The sequence below is a fragment of the Cyprinus carpio genome, chromosome A9 (genome assembly GCF_018340385.1).
Source record: "Cyprinus carpio isolate SPL01 chromosome A9, ASM1834038v1, whole genome shotgun sequence".
Lineage (NCBI taxonomy): Eukaryota > Metazoa > Chordata > Actinopteri > Cypriniformes > Cyprinidae > Cyprinus > Cyprinus carpio.
In genome coordinates, this window is record NC_056580.1 from 7,452,355 (window position 1) to 7,472,653 (window position 20,299).

At 37.4% G+C, this 20,299-nt stretch overlaps 1 protein-coding gene across 1 annotated transcript; it reads left to right on the forward strand.

Moving 5' to 3' along the window:
- Window positions 1-5,833: 5,833 nt before the first annotated feature.
- On the forward strand, window positions 5,834-12,412 carry LOC109054955 (splicing factor U2AF 35 kDa subunit-like protein). Its single transcript, XM_042763075.1, has 9 exons — window positions 5,834-6,147; window positions 6,678-6,765; window positions 6,841-6,904; window positions 7,021-7,070; window positions 9,019-9,117; window positions 9,489-9,655; window positions 9,776-9,821; window positions 9,908-9,993; window positions 12,097-12,412. The coding sequence occupies exons 1-9, from the start codon at window positions 6,104-6,106 to the stop codon at window positions 12,245-12,247; spliced, it is 795 nt and encodes a 264-aa protein (XP_042619009.1). The 5' UTR covers window positions 5,834-6,103; the 3' UTR covers window positions 12,248-12,412.
- The last annotated feature ends 7,887 nt before the right edge of the window (window positions 12,413-20,299 follow it).

Sequence of the window (20,299 nt, forward strand, 5' to 3'; positions counted from 1 at the left end):
GCACACATATACCGCACTCTTGTACATCTTTCAGTATCTCTAAAATGATTGATGAAAATGACCAGCCCAAAAATAAAATTGCATTCAATTCTATATCATAATCACAAATATTTTCACACTGAGCATTGATTTGACCTTTGCTCTCAGTACATGCATGCAGTTCATTGAATGTTTACAGCAACAGTGCCTAGCTGGATTCCAGTTTGGCTTGTTGTGCACAATGCACATGACAATACAACTACAGGTGCAGGGCCACATCAAAAGTGTGTCTACTGTATGGTCTTTGAAATGTTCATTTCGGACAAGTTTCTCATGAGGCTTTCCAGAGAAGAGTAATAAAATTGTTTTAATTTATATTGTTTTTAAATAATTTAATATCGTGATCACATTGTGATATATAATTCAATGGCGAGGAATACTCTCATGATGAATTAGCATTCATTAGTTTTAAAAACTAAAGGGAATAAAAATGAACAAACTGGGGAGAAAGAACATCTTTGTTTTATATTTGTGCAAATAAGCACACTTACATGCCCAGTAAGCACAAACTTAAGGCAATATGTCTACTTCGACTCCTAACCCTAAGCTGGCTTTTAAATAAATGAGATTTTCCCAGCAGACCATATTATGGCAATATGTCTATTTCAATTTTATTTTATTGATCTGCTACCTAGTGTCAAGGGGAGGTACAACTTTGGCCTTTTCCCTTGCAGCAAAACCACAAAATGTAGTGATGCAAGTGTTAGCAAATGAAACTGTCCTTCTCTGGGAGTGCCAGCTGTCACGGTTTTGTTTGTGTTTTCTTCTATTCCTGTTCTCCTGCCTTAGTTAGTTCCTTTGACCTGGTTTCCTGTGTTCAGTTAAAGTCATTAGTTCTTGTGTTGGTATAAATTCTCCTCCTTTAGTTCTCTCTGTTGTGGGTTATTAATATGAATATGCTTTTGCTTTGCATTTCCTCTTTTAGTTTCCCTGTGGATTTATTAAAGACGCTGTGTTAAACTATTCTTCTTCGTCGTGCGCTTATACTTAGCTTAAGCAATCTGTGACACCAGCCAACAGGCCACAGAGATCTAAATGGTCATGTGTCTAAATAGCACCAGGAAATATGAGTTGCTAAGCAGACAGAACAGAACGAAACTGTACTGATGCTCTGACCACAGATCTGACTGTAGTGTAATCATTTAAAGCACAGACATACACCAATATAAATTCTAGAACTAGAAGAGTTATGAAGCTGGCTTTTAATAAAGAGATTTTCCCAGCAGACCTGGGTGTCATAATGCTTGCAACACAGCGGAAAGTGTTCAACTGCAACAGCTGCTTAACAGGTGCAACATGCAACCAATAAAACACAATAATTCAAATATGACCAAAATAAATGAAAGAATTTATACACTTTTTTGCAGAAACATGATCATGATGTACATGTCTTTGTAAACTAAAACAATCTTACTCCTGATGGCATGAAAGAGGTTATAGACATCTGCAACAACTGCCTGGCTGAGGCTGTCCAAGAGGAACAAAAAATATTAAGCTCAGGAGATTTAGTTGTGAATCTCATATATCTCTCATTTTAGTGTTTTGGATGTTTCTCCTAATATTCCTTAGGAGAAATATACAAGTAGACACAAATGAGATATGAGAAATGTTTAAAAGAAAAGGAGTCAAAACTGAAACATGGTGTGAGAAAGATAAGAGATCTCTTTATTGTCTTGTTGTAATCTCTTTTAAGACACTATTATAAAAATATTTTATTGCACATAGGCTTTTTTGTTTTGTTTTGTTTGTAAGAGGGTAGGAGGAGAGACAGGGCCCATGTGAGAAATGGGAGGAGAACAGGAGCAGGAAAGTTCTTTCAACCAGACTCGAAGTTCTGACACAGGTTACTCTAAGCTCAGGGTAGCGCTGATTCTCTTATATGTCTCATTTAGGTATCAACTTTGTCTTCAGATGTTTTCAGTTTTATTTTATGAAAAATGATAAATGTTATATTTGTCCTGATATTGAAACTATACTTTAAATAGTAATAATTACATTTCAGAAGATCAAGGATTACTAAGAATGAATTTATCTTCAAATCCATCACTGTATATGTAGCAAGTTTTCCAAACACATTAGAAAGGGATTAAATAAGTGTTTGAAGTTTAGTATAAGATAAATGCTTTCTTTTAAATAATTTAAGTACAAGTGCTTCATGGTTGTTGCACAACAATTTTTTATTTATTTATTTGTATTACATTGAATTGTTTGTCGTGTAAACCCCATTTTGCATGCATGTAAATTTAGGTCATGACTTCCTTAAGAGAACAGAGCTGTATATAGTTTATGTGCATAGGGCACATCATCTGTTCTTGGAAACAGTCATGTTCCAGATGTCTTTATCAAGATTGACTTAGTAGTCTTGAACAATAACCCTGGACACACTCTGCAATGTCAACAAGATCACACACTGTGTAATGGTGCTGAGGTATTAATGGAGACCAATGTGCAATGAGTTTTTTGTCTCAGGAGATGAATATGATAAGCAGAAGACTCAAGCAAAAGACTTGATGTTCATGCAACCACATTTATGTTCATGCTGGTCACTCAGAAGTTGTTCAGGTGCCTCACACACAGTGGAACATCGTCAGTGAAATGGCTCCTTCAGCTATGGCAGAGGTGTCCAAGGCTGTTCCTGGAGGGCTGGAGGGTTCCCTGCAAGCCACTCCTTGTGCTTAGAGGTGACAGAGGACTTCTCATTGGGTCAGGACAGGTAAACGTACTAGCGAGGACACCACTGGATGGATATGTTTTCCCAGAGTGAAATGGCACTTTCCACAGATACTTTCTTCATATGGCTGATCAATTTTTTCAAGTTTATTTATATAGCGCTTTTTACGATACCAATCATTACAAAGCAACTTTACAGAAAAACATAAAATTTAATTGCTTTGTTTTTGCCTAATGAGCAAAGAGTACAATAACTGATGTATTTATTATTTTATTTGGTATTGATTACTTTAATATATGAGGGATTGGGAACATGGTAAGCCATGACTTCCTGTTTCACTGAGGGAAAGATGGGCACATCGACACTCGCACTCGGATACTGACAATCTATTCACATTATTTTATTTTTGGTATTGATTACTTTAAAATATATATATATATATTGCTATTAAAATTATTTTTTTAAAAAATACACTTTTTTGACCTTAGTACTTTTGTTTTAATGTTTGTCCCAAACACCTCTGACATTTTCCTTTCACATATTGGAGAAACATATTATGGTTTACAGATTTGTATTTTAGGCAAAAGCAATAGTTTGACGTTAAAACATCTTAATAATGAATTTATTTATTACATACACATTGCTTTTCTCTGGAGAAAGCAATATTATGGAAAGAAGACTCATAGGCCTATTTTAGCCAGAAGCAACGGTTTAAAATAATTTAAAAAATGTCTTATTCGTGAGTTGTTTATTGCAAACATGCAGATTTTCACTTCACACGATATTCACTGATGTACTGGAGTTGTGTCAACTACTGGTGGATTATTGTGATGTTTTTATCAGCTGTTTGGACTCTCATTCTGACGGCACCCATTCACTGCAGAGGATCCACTGGTGAGCAAGTGGAACAAGTGATGCAATGCTAAATTTCTCCAGATATGTTCTGATGAACAAACAAACTAAATCTACATCTTGGATGACCTGAGGGTGAGTAAATTTTCAGCAAATTTTAATTTTGGGGGGAACTATTCCTTTATGGCAGAATAGAAAACATAGGTTTATTTTATTATTATTTAATCACAGTATTTCTTTCTTTCTTTTTTTGTGATCAACTTTTTATTTTTTATATTAACAAAACAACATCCATCCAAACCAACAAACAAACAAACAGGGAAGGGTGAGCAACAGACATATTAATAATAATTTACAATTTGAAAGAGAGAAGAAAAAAAATACATGGTCAATCTTTTACATAGTCCAAAATGTCAGAAGCATTGAACATTATCCATGCATCAATAGTGCCATGCAGGTTTAGCTCTATTAATTTGTGCCGTTGTACATTCACAGGCCACTATCCCAAGGAGGCTATGAATCCAAAATGTTTTTGCACACACGTGCTGAGTAAACAAGTTTTGTATTATTGTCTTCTTTGCAGCTGTAAAACCAGCAAACAACATTCTCTTCTTTAATGAACTTACAGGAGTTAGAATTGTCACTGAGAAGACATAAACCTGGATTAGACATGCAATCAAGCTGTAGTAAAAAGGATAAAACAGAAATCACATAAAACTGATAAAACAGTCCATAGGTTGACAACAATTGGACATTCCCAAAACATGTGAAGAAAAGTACCTGATGATACAGTGTAACAGATAGGACAGTTACTGGTCGATTGCAGTTTCATTTTAAACCTATTGTGAGGAGTTATGTATGCTCTGTGGATGACTTTGAAATGGATAAGATGATGAGCCATGTTTTTAGAAGTTAAAGGATTACTCCACCCCAAAATAAAAATTTTGCCATCAATCACTTATCCCCATGTCGTTCCAAACCCGTAAAAGCTTTGTTCGGACTCTCAGATGTTTGTATTCTCATCACTTCTTAACGTTACGGTTGAATCACTGATGGCAGATGGAGTATTCTGACGATGTCTTTCATACTTTCCTGGACCTTGACACTGTTATTTATTTGGCAGTCTATGGGACAGTCTCAAGCCTCCCTGTTTTCATCCAAAATATCTTAAATTGTGTTCCGAAGACAAACGAAGCTCTTATGGGTTTGGAACGACATGGGGGTAAGTGATTAATGACAAAATTTACATTTTGGGGTGGAGTAACCCTTTAATTTCCACCACTGACCCACAGAAGGTTGTCGAACCCAGTAAGACGCGTTCTTAAATTAACTTAGAAGAATTTATTTAACAAAAACAGCAAAAAGGGTACAAAAATCATTTTCTTAACGATAGCCACAAAACAGAAAAATCTCCAGATTCTTGGAAGGCAGCCTTCGCTTCGCGTGCTTCATTCAGCTGGATTTGAAGGATGCATAGGATGAAAAATTATTCAGTACTGAGCTTATCTGAATCTATTATGAAATGTAAGACTAAAATAATGGTTTCAGACATGAAAGCATAGATGTTATTATTATTATTATTGGTGTAAATTACTCACCAAAAGCTAAACTGCCAATAATGTAAGCCACCGGGAGACTGTAGGCAGCTGTGATTTAGCTACTGTATTGCATTAATAGAAAGCCAAATAATATAATGATTTGTAATGCAAAGTACACTCTAGTGCACTTACTAGACTCTCATCCTAGCGTTTAATGCCGAGGATGACTCCAGCCTACAGGCCCCTGAAAGACTGAACCAGTGTCGCCAACTTCTTTCAATGCAAAGCATCTAAACCCCGCCTGAAGAGTCGCTAAATGTCACTAGATGGCGTAATAAACTGCTCAGTAAAACTGTTTTATTAATATATTTAAATGTTCGTGGTGTCAGACAACGGAATGAATATTATAATGACTGAAACGCGGTCCATGAAGACTACATAACCAGCTCTCAAAGATATTAATCTGCACTAAATTCCTAGTCTAATGAAATCAAACACATATACGATTAAGACAATGGCTGTGCTGGGATTTCGGCTTGACTTGCATGTAAAATAGAGTTAGAAGCAACAGAATATCTTAGCCTATTTATTTATTTATTTTTAAACTGAAAGTGCTGCTCCTCTCTGCTTAACAGAGCAGATGCAGAGAAAGGGGTGCGCGCGCGCTGGGAAAGAGAGAGCGCGCGCTCGTGCGGCAGTGACGTTACCGGAGAGTCTCAGAGACTAAATAAGGCTTGTCCAAGAGAGTCGCTAGATTTGGGGAAAAAAAAGTCGCTAAGATGGCAACACTGGACTTGAACTAGGAAGGACGCAGCCTTCCATTTGAGAAACACCCGAGTCGGTTATATATCCGCGCCTGACGTGATTTCCGTCCTTTGTATTAGCCCTGCTGTTCGCGCGTCGCCGCACTAGGGGGCAGCACTCGCTCCCTCGCGTTCAGCGTCTCCGCGCTCTTGATTCTCCAGCAGAAGAAAAGCCTCCCACCGTCTTTCTTTTTTTCAAAATGGCCGAATACTTGGCGTCGATTTTCGGAACAGAAAAAGACAAGTAAGTAATTGAAATATCCATTAGATATTGCTTTCATTCGATTATTCACAGCAATCGTAAGCATCGTTACAAACCGATGATAATGGGTGGAATGTGAGATTATTAGTATTTTCTCTCTCGTGCCTCGTCTGGGCTTCACCATCCGACCTGTTCGCCATCCTCGCGTTTAGCGAAACAATAACACTACTAAATACTTGCATCACAGTGCGGAGCTTTCATATGCTGAACAATCATTATATTATAATCTTTTATTATTGATATTTTTAGTAGTTTAGCCTCAGCCTCGTCCTGGCTCCATGGCGTTTCATTCATTGTGTTGCTCGATCGGTTCACTGCAAAATCCCATCGTCTCTGTGTCTCATTGTAGGTTTATTAATCTGCGTTTGAGTTTTCGCTATTTTGTGTTATAATATGGGGGAAAGGAATAGTCGTGTGAACAGAAATCAAAACAAACGAGCGTGTGTGTTTGTGTGTGTGTGTGAACAGTCAGAGCAAGTGTGTGTGTTTTGAACCTCTCTTGTCTTCAACAGGGTTAACTGCTCTTTCTACTTTAAAATTGGAGCATGTCGCCATGGAGACCGATGCTCGAGACTCCACAACAAGCCCACCTTCAGTCAGGTATTGGCCGGCTTTTACACCAGTGGTGCTCCGATGCAGTTCTGCGTTGTAATTCGCGTGTGATTTGTGTTTCAGACCATCGCTCTGCTGAACATTTACCGGAACCCACAGAACACCGCTCAGTCTGCGGATGGCATAAGTGAGTCTCGCTCACACGCACAGCTGGAAGTCAGGCTATACACGCTCACAGAAACAAACAGCGTCCGGGAGCCACCGTCTCGTTACTGACCGCCTGTGTCTTCTCTCTTTTACCAGATGCTGTCAGTGACGTGGAGATGCAGGAACACTATGATGAGTTCTTTGAGGTAGGTGGACTGGGGGAACGGTGAAGAAGAAGGGTCGTGTACAAAAAAACATTAATATAACTATGATTCAAGCCATTACACACAATCAGAGAAACAATGGGAGTATTAGGGGGTTTCAAAATTGTGTGAGTTCAGAGTTCAAAGCATGGACATTTCTAGTATGCATCTTCTATATTATTTCATAGGCTAGGTATCAGGGATGGAAATTAACTTTTTTGTCCACCAGCCACTTCAAAATCTACCAGCCACTCAATGATTTTACCAGCCACTTTCTTGTTTTTAACCGACAATGTGTAACTGCATGTGAAAATTAATACTACAAGATCTACAATACAATACTTAATCTCAAGTCTCAATGAAATACTGATATTTTCTCTTTCAGTGATGCTCAAAAATGCTGCCTTTCTAGGCAGCTTACTAGGTTTTGAAACAGCCGGCTCTTGCTGAAGTAGCTCATTCTCTCAACTCCGGAGCCCAACCGGATGATACACTGCACTCAACTTTTTTAATGCACAGAAACAATTTTGCGACATTCTAAACAGTTCTCGTACGCATTAATAATGTTGTATTTAATTCCAAAGGAAAGGATTCACCAGTATAAGTGTTTTGTTTTTGTTTTTTTGTGGTTGAGGGAACACTTGGGGAAAAGTCCCCTGTTCATCACTGTATCACTGAAAGAAATCTCGGCTCGCAAACTTTTACGCCGTCGACAAACGAATGCACGGCGTTTTTAATACATCGTTTTTACGCGTCTCATCACGCCAGAGCTGTCAAACATGTGTAGCGATACAATGTTGTTTCTACAAACAAAAATGAACAGCGTAACAACTTAGTAGCCACAGAGCTAACTTCTGAAAAAGTACTTGAAGACTGGAAATAAAATGCATCCCCAGGACAGCAGTTATTAGACACGCGGCCGATAATACTGTTTGTTAGTTTGCTTATTATGCCGTTAAAAACAATAAGGTAAACACAAACTGTGCATAATGCTGGAGGAGAATTAACTTGCCGGGGTTTTACAGAGACGTGACAGTATGCGGAAATTTGTGCGCTATAACAAATTCAACTCTTCACGCGATCTTGTATATCATGAGTGCGTGCTATAAAACGTACTGTAAATAACCAACAAATATATCACTCCGCCAGCGGCACTAACTTCAGCAGCAAACACTGTACTGGGAACAACGCCGCTCTTTCGAGCCCGGTTTACACCGCCTTTCTCCACGGAGCTGCTTCGGATGATATTACACTTTATTGCGTGTTGTACACACACCAGGGATGGAAATTAATTTTTTTGTCCACCGGCCGGGTGAAACAGTATGCTATTTTTATTAACCCGCCACGGTGGCCGGTAGTTGAAGCGAGTTTACCCGCCAAAACACAAAATCACCCGCATTTGGCTGGTGGCGGGTGCTAATTTCCATCCCTGCTAGGTATTGCTGTGTAGAGTAAATTTTCTTTCAGGCAATCGTGATGTCAGAAATGACTACTGTGGCTATAACCTCGGCCCTACCATTCAAACGTTTTGGCTCTTTTTTTAATTTTTTCTTAGGAACTTGAAATTTTCTTTAATTGCTACAGAATATTTCTATGATTGGAGTAGATGCTGAAGACTGGAGCAGTGATGCTGAAAATTCAGCTTTGCATCACAGGACTAAACATTTAAAAATATATTCAAATTTAAATAGTAATATTTCACCGTATTAACTCTAAGTTATTGCAGCCTTAGTGAGCCTATGAGACTTCTTTCAAAAACACCGAAATATCCTCCCAACTCCAAACATTTGAATGGTGGTGTGTGTCTTATGATAGCTATTCTTTCTGAATGATGGGACAGATAGAGACGATACAGTCTGGCCCTGTTAGTTGCATCAGTTGTGTTTTTAAGCTAAAAATCACAAATTGCAGATTTCACGCTCCACTATGGCTTTAAATTCATTGTTTGCAGGAGGTCTTCACTGAAATGGAGGAGAAATATGGAGAAGTTGAGGAGATGAATGTGTGTGATAATTTAGGAGATCACTTGGTGGGAAATGTCTATGTGAAGGTAAGAGAATTTGCAGTGTATTTATTTACATTGTGATAATAACTTGTTAATCTAATTTACTAATTTGAATTTGTAATAAAGTTCAAACTCAGAATTTGTGATTCAACAGTTAAATGTATCTCGACATTTTAAGTTATGTATGCTATTTTGTTATAGCTGGTGTAACTTGGTACTTTATTTTTTGGCAACTCATACCTATATGATATGATATTATTATTATTATTAAAAGTAATTTGTGGAAATTTGTTTTTGTTATCTTTTTAGTTTTGCCTCAACTTGAGGCTGTTTTATCGTGGTTAAATGCATCTTTGTGCTTAAGAACACCCCTTAGTGCAGAGAAACAACTAAAACTTTGCTCTTTTTTTGTGTAGTTCCGCCGTGAAGAAGATGCAGAGAAAGCGGTGATTAATTTGAATAACCGCTGGTTTAATGGCCAGCTGTCACTGATTTCAGAGAGTCACCTGTCCGATTTCAGGGAGGCATCAGCCCCCCTCGTCACTGATTTCAGAGAGGCCTGTTGTCGACAGTATGAAATGGGGTAAGTGACTGAATAAGCATCAGCTTCCCTTCCCGCACACTCTAATGCTGCATTCCCACAGATAAATGTTTACCTCTTGTCCCTCTTCAAATTGATGTTTACTGATATCTGGTGCCTAAGCCTGAGCAACTGTCCCGTTGCACATGATATGTTGATTCAGGTGAAGGTGTGTACTGAAATAGTGTTGTGTTTCCTTAAACTCTTTCCACTGGCTTCACTGTGACTGACTGCAGTACTTGTGTGTTTCTGCAGAGAGTGCACTCCATCAGCAACCTCAAACACCTGAAGCCAATCTCAAGGGAACTCCGAAGAGAACTGTATGGCCGCAGGAGGAAGAGGTCTGTCTGATTTAAAACTCATAAAAAACAAAAAGAATAACAAATAATACATATAATATCATTACACAAAAAAATACAATACAGTAAATATTGTGAAATAATATTAGAATTTAAAATAACTTTTTTCTATTTTAAAATGTAATTTATTCATGTGATGCAAAGCTAGATTTTCAGCATCATTGCTCCAGTCTTCAGTATCACATGACACTTCAGAAATCATTCTGATATGCTGATTTGCTGCTCAAGAAACATTTCCTATTCAGGGCTTGACAATAAGGAGTGCCTGATGGCCTGGGGCCAGCGTGAAAGACGTTCGGACAGTTGACAGATTCGTCACTGGCCCGATTGGGCAACTGCTGCATTGTCACAAATGTTTAGTTATATGCACGTATTCTAAGCCTTACCAATTTGAACATTCAAGAGATTTTAAAGCATTCAAGTGCAAGAAGAGAAGAATAGCAGCTTCATTCAGCGTGTTCTGTGTGCACAGCGCACACATATAGAGTCGCGTCTTAGGCATCGTCCAGGCCTCGTATTTGTGTTTCTTTTCGCATCTTCTTTTTTAAAAAAAGTGACGTGACATACAGCCAAGTATGGTGACCCATACTCAGAATTTGTGCTCTGCATTTAACCCATCCAAAGTGCACACACACAGCAGTGAACACACACACCGTGAACACACACCCGGAGAAGTGGGCAGCCATTTATGGTGGTATTGCCGGCCCGAGACTCTAACCCACAAACTTAGGGTTAGGAGTCAAACTCTCTAACCACTAGGCCACAACTTCTTGTGTTTCTTGTGCTTGAATGGACAAATGCATACAAAAGTATGTCAAAATACCCATCTTGGCGAGTATCCTCGGAAACGGTCGGTTATGTCTTAAGTGAACTTAAACAGCTGAGCAAAAAGTCGGGTGTGTATCATTATATTTGATCCATGCATTGTCTCTTAAAGTCCTTAATGTTAATGTTAATGTTAATAATAATAATAATAATAATAATAATAATAATAAAAACACACAGTATCTGAACACATACATACCTAAAGCATAGTGGTTTGTTCTATTTATGTGCTATTGCTTGTAATTTGTTCATTTGTTCTTACTTACCGTCTGTTCACTTGTCTTTAATCATCTTTTAACTTCATATTTGTTAGGGCCGATACATAGTCAACGCGAGCAAGCAATGCGAGCGACGTGAACGACGCACTCCTTTTCATAGTCTAAACAGTGGACGCAAGCGTCACGGGCGATGCGTGTATGCAATACACCGCTCACGCAACAGGTGGTAGTAGAGTCGGGTGATATTAGTAGAGTCGGGTGGCGTGATATTCAGATCACAATGACAACTGAAGAGGAGTGCATTCTATTGCTGATTTTACATCGGCGGCAACAAAGGCAGTGCAGAGATAGGCGGTGGTATGTTATGCGTATAAGCTCGCATAATTTTTCCTCTTCGCCCGTCATTGTATTTAAACCTTCTTCTTCTGTAAACATAATATACTTGAATTAATGTACAATACTTGCAATATCGCCCCCACCGACAACGCATAGTATTGCGTGCATCGGCACATCGCGTATCAAAAACTAGGACGACACATTTTGGCTACGCACCGACGCATAATGGCGGCCGAAGCGTAACGATGCGTAGCCTTGGGGACGCGTATGCGTACAGATGCGTTGACTGTGAAACGGCCCTTAGGCTAGTAGTTTGTGCTGTGGAATTGGAATTGAGAATTGTAAGAATGAACTGTTTTTAACCGATTTTTAATAAAAAATTTTGGTATCATATATGCTCATTTATTAGAATACATGATAACATGGGTCAAAAACAATATAAACTATTTTATTTTATTATTATTTCATTTTATTTTTTTTGTGGCAGGGCAAGTAAAACACTGGGCCAGTAAAAAGATCCTTATCATTGAGCCCTGCTATTATTGGAATTTTTCAAAAGAGTTTATATTTTGTGGAAACTGTGATGTTCAGGATTCTCTGAATAGAAAGTTCTAAAGGAAATTTACTGCTTCCAAACATTTGAAAGGTACTGTATAAATGGACTGGTTTTGGATGGGTTAGTAAGCTTGTTCTCTGTTCTACACAGGCATCGCTCCCGTTCACGTTCCCGTGAACGTCGTTCTCGCTCAAGGGAACGCAATAGAGGAGGAGGAGGAGGAGGAGGTGGAGGAGGAGGAGGAGGAAGAGAACGAGAGAGACGGAGGTCAAGAGATAGAGAACGCTCCGGACGCTTTTAAAATGTCCTTCTTTCTTGAAAACAACATTCAATCCCAAACCCTGCCCTAGTCTTTCCTGTTGAAATGTGATAAATGTTGGTTTTATTTCCTCCCCGATTTCTTTGTCCGCTGACCTTTTTATGCGAGATTTGTTTGCTTTTCAATAAAGATACCTTCATCATTTTACTGCCTTTCAGTAGTTACATTATTTCATATATATTCTATTTTAGGCTTACATGGTTTTCACATGTACCTTCTAACAATGAAAGCAGTGTTTAATAATTAAGTTTCAGGATTTTTGACCTACTGATTTATTGTTTTTCTTTTAGCAGAAATGATCAAACTGTTCTTAAATTCGCTGTAATTCCTATAGGTGACTAACGCATTTTGTTAAAGCTATTTTAATGGCAGGGATCAATATCCACCTAACAAAATGAATGACCTGGGGCCTGTTTCATAAAACAGGTTTACCAAATAAGCCAGGTTTATTTCAGTTAGTCTGATTTAATGTCAGTTGTAACATCAATGAAACATTTTGCTACCTAGCCCAAGCAAATTTGAGTTGTATTAGTATTATTTGAATTTCAGTATGGCTAAGTCTTGGAAGAGAATGACAAACTGAGTGATGTCTCTCAGCATTTTTAATTATACCTGACAGTAACAAACATGCTCACAAACATACACAATGTTCAAGTGTTCAACTACACCCTTATAATAGGCAACTGCCATTACATTGACAGAAACCTGCTTGCGCACACACACACACACACACACTTTTCAATTATGTTGAAAAGTCAGTGTTGAAAAAAAAAAAAACACTTCAAAATCCATTTTTTGGTCATAATCCCATTCCCATGCTATCAATGTAACATCAATGAAACATTTTGCAAACTACCCCAAGCAAATTTGAGTTGTATTAGTATTATTTGAATTTCAGTATGGCTAAGTCTTGGAAGAGAATGACAAACTGAGTGATGTCTCTCAGCATTTTTAATTATACCTGACAGTAACAAACATGCTCACACACAAACATACACAATGTTCAAGTGTTCAACTACACCCTTATAATAGGCAACTGCCATTACATTGACAGAAACCTGCTTGCGCACGCACACACACACACACACACACACACACACACACACACACACACACACGCACTTTTCAATTATGTTGAAAAGTCAGTGTTAAAAAAAAATAAATAAATCAATTTTTTTGGTCATAATCCCGTTCCCATGCTATGTTGCAACTAACTTGGACTATGGGTGAATTGTAACATTTCACTCCTCATGTTTGAAACGAAATCATTAATTTTCTGTTTGTGCTGCAAATAAAACACCTGCGTCACGTAATAGCACTAGTAACTAGTATGTATCACACTTGGAATGCAACAGCTTAAAGAACTACAAGGTACAGATAGAAAATGGCAAAAATGTTACAAGCATTCCTCGTCTCCCCTACATTTTCAAAACTCTTAGTACAAAAATCCAAACTGATTAAGTTACAGTTACACATTTTCCGTCTACCTACACACACACAAAAAAACAAAAAACACTGGGTTAAAAACAACCCAATTTGGGGTTTAACCAAAGGGCTGGGTAAATATAGGACAGAACACACGTTGGGTTCATTTTACACAGAAAATTGGGTTATTTAACCCAGCTAATGGGCGGATTCATTTTTACTATTATACTAGCTAAGGTTTTACTTTATATGAAATAATGTTTACAGATTAACTTAAATCCTCTAAACTTGTGTCAAATACTCCATACAAACTGTTTTGCATGATAACTTCATTTATTTTCCTTTATTTACAGTTATGGCCGAAAATATCGGCACCCTTGGTAAATATGACCAAAGAAGGCTGTGAAAATTAATCTGCATTGTTAATCCTTTTGATCTTTTATTTAAAAAAAAAAAATTACAAACATCTAACCTTTCATTGGATAATAAGAATTTAAAATGGGGGGAAATATCATTATGAAATAAATGTTTTTCTCTAATACACACTGGCCACAATGAATGGCACCCTTTTATTCAATACTTTGTGAAACCTCCATTTGCCAGTTTAACAGGTCTAAATTTTCTCCTATAATGCCTGATGAGGTTAGAGAACACCTGACAAGAGATCAGAGACCATTCCTTCATCCAGAATCACTTCAGACCCTTCAGATTCCCAGCTCCATGTTGGTGCTTCTCCTCTTCAGTTCACCACACTCTTTTTCTGTAGGGTTCAGGTCAGAGGACTGGAATGGCTATAGCAGAAGCTTGGTTTTGTGCTCAGTGACCCATCTTTGTGTTGTTTTTGAGGTTTGTGTTTGGATTATTGTATGGTTGGAAGATCCAAATATTGCCCATTATAAGAGTCAGTCACTTAGTGTTTTTTTTTTTTTTTATCTGTTGGTATTTGATAGAATCCATGATGCCATGTATCTAAACAAGATGTCCAGGATCTCCAGCAGAAATATAGGCCCACAACATCAAAAATACAGCAGTATATTTCATTGTACACATGGGGTACTTTTTATCCCTGTTTTCACCAAACCCATCTTGAGTCTTTGCTGCTAAAAAGCTCATTTTTTAGTTTCATCTGATCATAGAAGCCAGTCCCATTTAAAGTTCCAGTCGTGTCTGATAACTGAATATGCTGGAGTTTGTTTTTGGATGAGCTAGGATAATTTTTCTTGAAACCCTCCCAAACAACATGTGGTGATGTAGGTGCTGTTTGACAAATTTTTTTTAAGGTTTTCTGACCCCAAGACTCAACTTTTTTCTGCAATTCTCCAGCTGTTGTCCTTGGAGAGTCTTTAGCCTCTCAAACTCTCCTCCTCACCGTGCATTAGGATGATATAGACACACGTCCTCTTCCACGCAGAATTATAACATTTTATGTTGATTGGAAATTCTTAATTATTGCCCGGATGGTGGAAATGGGAATTTTCACTGCTCTAGCTCTTTTCTTAAAGCCACTTCACTAATTTGTGAAGCTCAATTATCTTTTACTGTACATCAGAAATATATTCTTTGGTTTTTCTCATTTTGATGGATGATTAAGAGAATTTGGGCTTTGTTTTCCCTCATATTTATATGGATGGATAATTTTATGTTCATAATCACCCTGGAGTGCTCAAAATTGTGAATATGAATGGGAATATACTTCTGAGATATTTTACTCATAAGAATTTCTAGGGGTGCCAATAATTGTGTCCAACATGTATTTGAGAAAAACATTAATTTCATAATGATATTTGCCCCCATTTTAAATTCTTATTATCCAATGAAAGGTTAGATTTTTGTGAATTTCTTTAAATAAAAGATCAAAAGGATTAATAATGCAGATTAATTTTCACAGCCTTCTTTGAACATATTTACCAAGGGTGCCGATATTTTTGGCCATGACGGTATATCATTTACAGCATTTTTTATATAGTTTTTAAGACTATACATATCGACTATATTTATAACTCTTTTAACAAACATTAGAAGTAAAAATTCAACATTATTTCACGTGTAATTGACCAGTCTCTTCTGGCCACGTTCACACAGCAGCAGACCCTCTAAATACCTAAATTATTAAATAATACGGTTATGTTCACACAAAGAACGGTTATTTTCAGGTACAACCACATTCTCGGAAAACCTGCGCTGTGTGAACGGAACAGGACTGGACAGCTAGTTGTCTGTCACATCATACAGTGTGAGAAAGAGCCGCTCTGCTGCACAAATGCATGTTTACCATGTGTTGCGTGTTTTCATCAAATGCTCCACTAACAAACAAAAAATAAAAAATGAACTCTGTTAAATCTTAAAGTTTTAGATCCAGTCTTCTCCACCGGAGCCATGTTCTGCACGCGACTCATTGCTCCGCTCTCCACCCAAATATAAAATATTAACAGAGATTTGACAGATGAATTTGTGGCTTAACTGGACTCTTGTAGTGTCAGAAAGTGACAATACTTTCAGTTCCATTTGCGTCACCATCTTTGTTATACTTTGGTCATTGTCGCTATGGTTACTGGTAAGAAATTATGGGCTTGACTTCAGTTGCACGTTCATACAGACAGTATTCAAGAAGCTACTGTAAGTTGCTGTGTGAATGTGACACTTTGAGACTCACACCTGTAAGTAAATGTGGTTGTCAATCCCAAAAGCTGACGGTGTGAAAGTAGGAAGACTGTTACTCATGATCTGAGTAACACAAAAACTACCCAAACACCGAAAAATAACCCAAAAAATTGGTTCTCATCCCAGCATTTGGGTAAAAAAGGGGGGGGGGGGTCCAAGATTTTTTAGAGTGTAATCCCTGTTTCAAAATACAAGATTATTGTAATATGTAATGAGAACATTGGGTTTAATCTGAAACATAACGCAACATTCAGTGTGAATAGTTCAGTCAATTGTGAACAATGCAAGAGGCTACTTGTTTCAAATTACCCGTGCTGCTGAAATAGTTACAGTTACACAGGCTACAGATGATACATTAGAAAATGCACATTTTATAACTTACGTAATTGACATTTGCTGAAATGATTAGCAGTATGTTATAAGTGCTCAGCCACTGGTGCAGACCAGGTAACATTATCTTACAATCTAAATTTGCTTACATTATATCAAATAAGTGATGTCTTACATTATGTTTATTACACAGCAACTGAATCAATCAGAAGATGGACCATTTTCTACGTTCACCATTCAGGTAAGCACCGCAATAAAACACACTAAATCATTCATTCATACCAAATCAAGCATTCGTTAGTTTATATTGACTTCCTTATGACCAGGAAGGTACCTAATATCAGCGCAGAGGTTGGTTAACTACTGTAGGAAGGAGAAAGATCATCACATAGTGATTGCTTGCATGTGTCTTAGTGTGTTTTTGTCTCAAACAGCTACCCCTTCACTGCAGACAAGCTGAAGGCTAAATCCTCAACTGGAGTCTTTCTCTGTATGGATCTCAGTATTTTTGGACAGAATTTAGGATATGTAAGTATTAAAATTAAATCTGGCATAATTTAGTTTACAGTTCAGCTGAAATGTTCGTATATGTTACTGACAAGCTGTTACTTACAAATATATATTCTTATGTTAGAAAAAAAATGGTTTAAAAGGTTTAAAAATGTAGGTTAAAAATAAATTGACACTAATGTGGAATTTTCTCCTCTATCTCTGTTTTAATATAGTGTTGGGATCTCCACTGAAGGACTGAGTACATTTGTGTTTGTAGACACGCATACAGACCAGGGAACATTCTGATGTTGTCAGTCATGTTCTGATCAGGAGCCAGTCTTCGGAGAAGTTCATTTATTCCCGAAGGTGGACAAAAACATTGTGTAGGCTTTTAAAAGGCTATTTTGATAATGACTTTTACTCTTATGCTGCGGAAAAGATGGAGGAGTACAGACATTGATAATAAGAAATGTTTTTTAAACATTAAAGAGACTTCTTTCAGAACACTTTGGCCACCAGTGTACATCAAAAGTGAAAAGATTATGAAGGTGGGGTAATGTGTCATGTTATCTAATGAGATGAAAAGAACTGTTTTGTCCCGTGTTGGGCATTTCCCTTTTGACTGCTTAAATCTGTATATATATATATATATATATATATATATATATATATATATATATATATATATATATATATATTCTGCAGTTCTATGAATGTAATTGTTGATATTTCATCATAATAAATATTTTGACAATAAGCTAAACAACCAATGATTTTTCCATTCATTTTGTCAAATGCGAACATTTTGTTTAGAATTTCATGAATGTTTTTTAACATAATGTATGTAGTGAAGGACAGCACATAATGTGTTAAATTATACGTTTACACATCTTTGTGATAACCTTTCTGACACATTTACTGTGTTAAAATCATCAATTAACACAAAAAACGTTGTCCCAGGACATAAAATTTAACTTAGGTTGTGTCATTTTTAACAGATCTTTTCTAAGAGTGTAGTATCTATTCAGTGACCCGCTCTTCACCCCAAACCAGCAGGTTCACGACTGGCAAAAGCAGAGGGGACTCTTTAGGGAGGTTCACATGTTGTTCAGGTCTTGGAGCTAGTGTAGTTGACTATGCCATCACTGACATGGACCCATCCTCCTTCAGTCGATACACTGTCATACTGTCACACTGCTTTCTGACCAGTGCTTGAATCGGGCCGGTACGCACCGGTATGCACCACTTCAATATTTTATTATTTCGCATACTGGCACTTTTTCATGTGTATCGGCACTTCTGACATGTTGCAGATACTGAGTCAAAGTTTCAGTGTCTGGGTGATTAGAAATGACACTATAAAGAACACTACCCAGAAGGTCATTTGAAACTGGTAAACTTCTGGAAAGTTCAAGGATCCAGTAAGGGAATGCATTAGATTAGTAATACATTCAAAACAGTGCTAATGCAGAGAAAACATGGACGATTTCATCAGAGATGGCGGAGAGAATAGTGACTCGCATCCAGATGACAGTAAATGATTCTTTTCAGCATGTATTTGGCCTAAAATCACGAGTGTTTTATAATGAATGCTGGCTGAACACAGATACCAGTTCAGTCTAGGCAGCACACGATGCAGTATATTTACCTCGGCCTGATCATCACTGCATCGGGGAGTTTCAGTTTGGCAGTGAATGCTCTCAAAGATAAAGCTCGAAGAGCTCTATATGCCATTAAGAAAGAATTCCAAAATATTGAATTACCAATTTAAATTTGGTGTAAAATTTTCAATAGTGTAATTCAGCCCATAGCGCTGTATGGAAGTGAGGTTTGGGGTCCACTCAGTGATCAGAGCTACACTAGATATAACAGACATCCAACAGAAACCCTACACACAGAATTCTGCAAAATCATTCTGAAATTACAAAGGAGAACACAAAAACGCATGTAGGGCAGAATTAGGCCGATTCCTATTGATTATTGATATTCAAAACAGATCCCTAAAATTCTGGATGCATCTAAAATCGAGTCCCACAGAATCGCTACATTTTAAAGCGCTACAAACCCAAGATCTGAACCAGGGAAAAAGTTCTCTAAGTTTGCTGGTTCTGAGACTTACTAACAGACTAACCAGTCTCAGACCAGCACTGCTTCTCACCTAAACATCGAAACTAATCAAATGATCAAACAATCTAAAATATATATATCTGTAACATTGGGAGACAGGCGCACTTCCTACTTCAGTGTTACACATTTAAATCAATAAGAGACCTATACATGAACAAATTCACAAACATCATGAAGAAATTTACAGCCATGAGTTAAGAGGAACAAATGATGATAGTAGGAGAGGGACAGACAGCAGCACTGGCTAAGAGATATGTGTGGATGTGCCACAGCCTGAGATACAGCCGGTGAATGTGTGTAGTGTATGTATTGTATCTGACCTCAATGTGTTTCCCTATTGTCCACCACAGTGGCCCTCAGCATGAGTGTGTTTACATGGTAAACACTGTGGTATCAAATGTTCACACAGATTCTAATTTGTTACACTGTTTAATTAAGTTTAAATTATTATAATGTTTTCCCTATATTATAACTGTCAGTTTAACGCGTAAATTAATTAGTTATTAAAAAATAACGCGATAAAAATATTTTAACGCAGTTAACGCACTGGCCCCGCCCCCAAATCTGTACGTCATCTACAGTTGACTGTTGATTTTATACAATAGTTCAGTAAATAAGAAGTTAATATTGTTATATGTTAAACACAATATTATGTTTTTGCTCAGTTTTGATGAGAACATATTACCTTTAAAACCATAGCAGAATTATTTCGCGTCTCTGAGCAGCACAGCGTCACTTGTTTAGTTTCTGAATGAATCCGCGTTTTGAACGAATCGTGTGAATCAATGATTCAAAAGAGAGCCGTTTACTTCGTTACTGACTGAATCAGCCGTTCGAATCAATGACTCATAAAGAAATTTACCGCCACCCTTTTTGGAAACTGCATACTTTTTTTCAGGATTCTTTGATGAATAAAAAGTTAAAAAGAACAGCATTTATCCAAAATATAAATCTTTTCTAACAATATAAATCTTTGTTATCACCTCCTAACAATTTAAC

What these genes read in the sequence shown, in the direction of transcription:
- LOC109054955 (XM_042763075.1), top strand. Translation starts at nt 6,104, where the DNA reads ATGGCCGAATACTTGGCGTCGATTTTCGGAACAGAAAAAGACAA. An exon ending in TGTCGACAGTATGAAATGGG is followed by an intron (nt 9,656 to 9,775) that starts GTAAGTGACTGA and finishes CTGGTGCCTAAG; the next exon opens with CCTGAGCAACTGTCCCGTTG. An exon ending in TATGGCCGCAGGAGGAAGAG is followed by an intron (nt 9,994 to 12,096) that starts GTCTGTCTGATT and finishes TGTTCTACACAG; the next exon opens with GCATCGCTCCCGTTCACGTT.